Source organism: Furipterus horrens, unplaced genomic scaffold (assembly GCF_987537825.1).
Source record: "Furipterus horrens unplaced genomic scaffold, mFurHor1.1.pri manual_scaffold_5, whole genome shotgun sequence".
In the NCBI taxonomy this organism is placed as follows: Eukaryota; Metazoa; Chordata; class Mammalia; order Chiroptera; family Furipteridae; genus Furipterus; species Furipterus horrens.
Window position 1 is genome coordinate 86798506 of NW_028327175.1, and position 6000 is coordinate 86804505.

At 31.5% G+C, this 6000-nt stretch overlaps 1 protein-coding gene across 1 annotated transcript in view; it reads left to right on the top strand.

Moving 5' to 3' along the window:
• Positions 1-957, top strand: part of SNX2 (sorting nexin 2) — a 69179-nt gene extending 68222 nt beyond the window's left edge. Inside the window, exon 15 of the mRNA XM_090276618.1 lies at positions 805-957. Coding sequence (XP_090132744.1) covers positions 805-855 — 51 coding nt within the window. The 3' untranslated portion in view covers positions 856-957. The remainder of the gene's footprint in view (positions 1-804) is intronic.
• Positions 958-6000: the final 5043 nt, after the last annotated feature.

Sequence of the window (6000 nt, forward strand, 5' to 3'; positions counted from 1 at the left end):
GCAGGGTTTTTTTTCCTGTGTATTTTAATAAAACTTTGAGTAATGGATCAAATTATTTAATGTCTTGAACAGAAGGATTTCTTCCTCCAGTTAGTTTTAAGATCTTTGGATTAGAAACTTGCCTATATAATTTTTGAGTTAAGTGATGACATTATATATTCAAATTATATTTTTTTTATCTTAACTACTTAATTTATAAGATCAGATTTTTAAACTACTATAATAAATAAGTCATATAAGCTTGTTTTTAAAGTAATTTTTTTAAACTTAACATTAGTTTATACTTCATTCTGTTTTTTGGACTATCCAGGAAAGACTGGCAGCTAATTCTTTCCAGGCTCTTTTCCAACTTTTGCCCAGTGTCTCTTTTCTTTCTCCTTTTTTCTCATTCTTTTTGGCTAGCAGTAACATACAATACAAATGTTCTCTGATTTAGCTGTTATCACTTTACATTGGAAAAGCTCATTGCAGTTTTATTATTAAAGATAATCTTACTTAATTTATACTGATAATCTGCTTCTCTGCAGTTTTGCATAAATCAAAAAAATTTTTTGGATATTTTAAAAATTATATTCACATCAAAAACAGATTAGCCAGAAGTAATTAAGTTAAATTATTCATGCGTGAATTATATTGACAAACTTTAGATGGGAATTAAAATAATTTTGAGAACCAGACTTTAGTAAAAGTTAATCATTACTAGCTATTTCCATAGATTTCTTTTTTTTAATGCTGTACAGGACATATGCATATATATAGCAAAAAGGTAATGAGAATATTTTTTATTTTTGTTATCATTTACAGCTGATAAAATACTGGGAGGCATTCCTACCTGAAGCCAAAGCCATTGCTTAGAAGATTACTCCTGTTAAGATCTTGGATGTTTGTTCCAGTTATACTGATTCCACAGTGAAATCATTTAAAACCATCTAAATAAACCACTATATATTTTATGAATTACATGTGGTTTTTATATAAACACACACACACACACACACACACATTTTATTACAAGCTGCATGTCCTGACCCTTTTTGAATTAAGTGGACTGTGGCATGACATTCTGCAATACTTTGCTGAATTGAACACTATTGTGTCTTAAATACTTGCACTAAAAAGTGCACTGCAAGGCCAGAAAATTTTACAATATTTTTTCTTTATAATATGTTCTGTAGTATGTTCACCCTCTTTATGAAGTGAATTATCAATGCATTGATTAATGTTCACTTATACATTCCTGTACAGAAATTATGATTTTGTGATTGCAGTAATAAAATTATATTCCTTGTGAAGTGTTAGTAACAAATTATTCGGGTATATAAACATTTTTAAAGCATTTTTAATGGGAAGAGACTTTACCTTGTAGATAATGTTTTTTTTTTATTGACAGAGCTGAACTCATCATTAAATGACTAAATGAAGCTTAAGTTTTCTTATGCAGTTACCACAAACCAAAGAACATTTATATTTTGATTCAGCTCTGAAGAATGCTCTTGTCTTGAGTAAAGGAGAGAATAATTATCTTTGCTTATTTTTATCAATCCCTATCATAAAGGCCCAGTTTAAGAATTAGGAAGAAATGTATTTATGTACCTCTGTTACAAGCCTTTTGGGTTTTACTCATCTATTATTTTCAAAATCCAAGACTTTGCATATATTTAATTTATTTCCTTGACTGTTTTTGTTTTAAACTAAATGTCAATTGTCTATGGTTATAATTGACGAAGAATGGTATCATTCTAAAATATCTCATGATTTGATGACTGGTCAAGAATCCACAGAGCAAATTTCATGAAATTTGTCTTTGGCAACCTTCTTGCCTATTCTGTATCCTGTTTGGATGACTATTATCTAATTCTTAATACTGGTGAAAGTTTAATTTGTGACTGGCATTAGAGTTATTTTTATTTTTTAGAAAGTATTCTTATGTCTCACTCCTTAAGCTTAACAGCTAAATCTCCTCCCAGCAGAGTGAGACATGGTATGTCCTCTTGAGCAGCTTACTAGATACAATTAATATATCAGAGTAGAGTATCCTCAGGATATGTTTGCTTCCATCACTTATTTTAGTTGAAATTTTAAGCATACTGGAAGTATTACTCATTTATATTCCTAGAACCCAAAAGAGTACCTAACACATAATCGGTTAATAATAAAGACTTGAACAGGAAAAAAAATATCCTGGTATTATTGCTTCTATTGGAGATAACTTAGAAATTTTTGAGAAATGAGTAATTCATGGTTGTATATATTTTGTTTTTCCATTAATGTTGAACAAAATATAGGCTTAGTGGGAATAGTTTCACTACAATGATGTCCTAGTATCATATACATAGTTATATTACTTCCAAAGATACAGTTTGAATATAGGGTAATAACTTAGTTATTTAAGCCGAAATATTTCATTCCACAATGGTATATTCTTTAGAACATTCAGTATCTTCAAATAAATGTTTTTAGCTTTGATCAAGCTAAAGAGTTCACAGACCCACACTTCATTCCAGACCTTATTCCCCTTAACAACCTTTACTAAAAGAAAAGGAGTCTATTCATATAAATTTCAAGTAAATTATATGAGCCTCTGATACCTACAAACATTTTAACAGGATTTAATTTCTCCCACATCTGCTTATTTCCACCTATCAGTCTTCATATCTCCTATTCATATTACTAAAATACTTCATTCCAAATAAATAGAACAACAAAAGCATTAATAGTTCTAATAATGATTTTTCAGTTGAATAGGTTTGAATTTGAATACAGTATTCCCTCACTTATTTTACATTCTAGGACACCCCCCCCCCAAAAGTAGGAACCTTACATTTATTCTACACTCTTAAACCTACATACCTTTAACAACATACGTATACAGTACCGCAAAATCCCACGATATAGCAAAAAATATGCGATAAATAATTAAATATATTTTTTAAAATCCTGTGATACAGTGAGGCCGCAATAAGTGAACCGTGATATAGAGAGGGACTACGGTACCGAACTTCAATATTAAATATTATTCAATTAGAAAATCTAATTCTAATCAAAACCATCTCCTGTTAATAAAGTGAACCAAAGCTAGAGAAAAACGTATTTATGATTTCTAAAATGTAAAAATAAGTTTTCTTGACTGTATTTTTGATGAGCTATTTTAAACCATTTAGCTTATTTTATACATATATATTTATACTAGCTTCAAAATACCTGTTTCATTTTTTGCTGTTCTTTGAAGCTTTTTAATTTTATTATCAAGGTCTAGTAAAGTTTTACAAGTTCCTTGTACAAATTGTTTCATAAGTAGTTTTTAAACATAAAATAAGCCTCTTAAGTCAGGTTTTTTAAAGGAAGGACATCAGAGGAGTAGAGAGGAAAGGTTATATTTCTTTAAAAAATGCTTCTTGGAATCAAAGACTTCCATTTTCCTGTCTTAAATAAAATATGGGACTAGTAATAAAGCTAAATGGCTACTTTGCTTTTTTTGTTGCTCCTGCATGGGCAGTCAGTCATGTAATTAAAACAAGAGACAGCAGAAATTCAGTAACAGTAACTACGAATGTGCTGCGCAAACATCCTGTTGTAAAAGAAAGGAGGCCATGTAGTGAGGAGGAAACATAAACCTGGGAAAAGAAGTCCAGTCTCACTGGCTTGGGAACTTCGGAGGCATTTCCATATATTCACTAGTAAGGAAATGTATATGTTATACTATCTCTCTGTGTGTGACACTGTGTTTCAAAGTATTGGGTGGTGGGGGGCAGACCGATAGAATCATGATCCTCTACCTTACCCAAAATCCAGAATTATTACTAACCCTCACAATGAAGGATGTGGTTTCAAGTAATAAGCAATCTAGATGATTGGCCAGACAGACAACTACTAAGAAGAGGGGAATTAAAGAGTGATGTGAATAATTGTTGATTACTCTTTATAGTCAGGGCCATGAAGAAAAGTCATGGTAATCTGATGACTTCCTTAGAGTTTAAACCAATAGAAATACAGTGTGAACCACAGGTATAATTTTAATTTTCTACAGCCAAATTTTATTTTTATTTATTTGGCATTGGTTAATAAAATTAGATAGGTTTCAGGCATACAATTCTAACTAATACATCTGTTACTGTTTTGTGAGTTCACCACCCCAAGTCACGTCTCTCCTTCCATCAGCGTTTATCCCCTCTAGACCCTCTTCTACATCCCCACTGTAACCAAATTTTAAAGAGTAAAAAACAGGTAAAATTAATTTTAATGTTTAACTCAGTAAGCTCGAGAATATTTTAACATGTAATCAAATTTGTTAAAAATGATTGCAGTTTTACATTCTGCTTTTCATATTGTCTCCGATATTCAGTGTGCATTTTACACCTTCATCACCTCTCCACTCAGTCTGGCCACCTTCTAAGTGATCAGTTGTCATACCTGCCCAGTGCCTATGATATTGGGCAGCGCAGGTTTAGACAATGCCTGTGGAAATGGAAATTGAGAGTAAGTCCAACAGTTAGTGTTTTATTTACTATCTCAAACTCAGTGAACAATTAGAAGCTAAATAAAAAGGACTATCAGGTATTGCTCTCAAGGACAGATACAATTTATGTGCAAGACTTTTTAGGTAGCATAGTGCTTTGCATGTAGTGGGTACCTAATATCTGCTATGAATAAATTGCCATAAGGAAATAATAGTCTGTCTAGTACAACTTCATTTTACAGGTAGGAAGATCCAGGGTTTTAAAGCATTATGATGAAACTGCTTTTACCTCTTAAATCTGTGTTAACTGTGAGCATTCTTTCTTGAAAGTGTGTTGGTAAGTTTTTCAAGATTCTTGTTCTAATCATTAACATACAGAATTCTAGGAAGTCCTTTGGGATACAGAGAGTTTATTTCTTCAAACTATTCCTTCAGAAGTGGATAAGAATAGAAGATTGTACAAAACAGTAAAGTTGTAACTTGCTGCCTAGTCTTTTAATGCACATGAAATTTAAAATGCCCTTCTTCCTTTCTATTTTCACATACTTTTTTGAACTTTTCATAAGATTGAATAAGTTGACATATTTTTCTTAACTGGGTGAAATGGAAACTCTGTAATTAAAGTCAATTAAGGTAAAGCTGACAACTTGTTAATACACAGAAAATTATTTTTTTATTAAGGCTAGTTAATGGGATAAACTGCTTTAAGGGAGTACATCAAAAAAAAAAAGGTTCTATTTTAAACTTGTACATATGTAACTTTAATAACTAAAGTCAGACAAAATTAACAAAACTAAACAATAAATTGTCTTCTCATTGATTCCATAGTAAAGTCTCAAGTTATCTTGATTTTAAGTTTTATTTCAAATGTTCTTACTATATATGTGTATAAGTATGTATGGATTTGTATGTGTACATAAATGTGTGTGCATGCATGACAGGCTTGTCAACCAAGTTTAATTTCTAAATTTCAGTGAAAAATGTTACCCAGCCTCTGGTAGCTGAGACATAAAGCACAATACTTAGATTTTCAGTTACATTGCTTAGGTATCATTATTTTGCCAAGACCAACTTGAATTGATTTTGTTTCTGAAATCTATTCCCTTCTCATTTCTACTGTTTCTTTCTCAAGGATAAGATCTGTGACCATGTTCCAGAACTATCTTAAGTCTCCTGTGAAATACCTGTTCTTTCAGTCTTCCTACTCTGCCATTTTTACAATCTACTGCTAAAATGATCTTCCTAAAGAAGAAATCTTACTACAGTGCTGTGCACAATAATCTTCAATAGATCCCTACAGACTACAGATAAAGTTCAGATTATCCAGAATCTCGTCTCAAACTGCTGTTCCTATCTTGCTCTTACCTCCTTATTTTCACCCAACTTTTGCTTTAATCAAATGATGCCCTTGTCTTGTGAGCATGCTGTGTGCCTTCTCCGCTCAATGCTGTTGTTGATGTTACCATGTCTGGGTTACCATTTTCCCTTTACCAGCAATTGTTTTAATCCTGTCTATCCTTTTTACTTTAAGTCCACATCTTCTA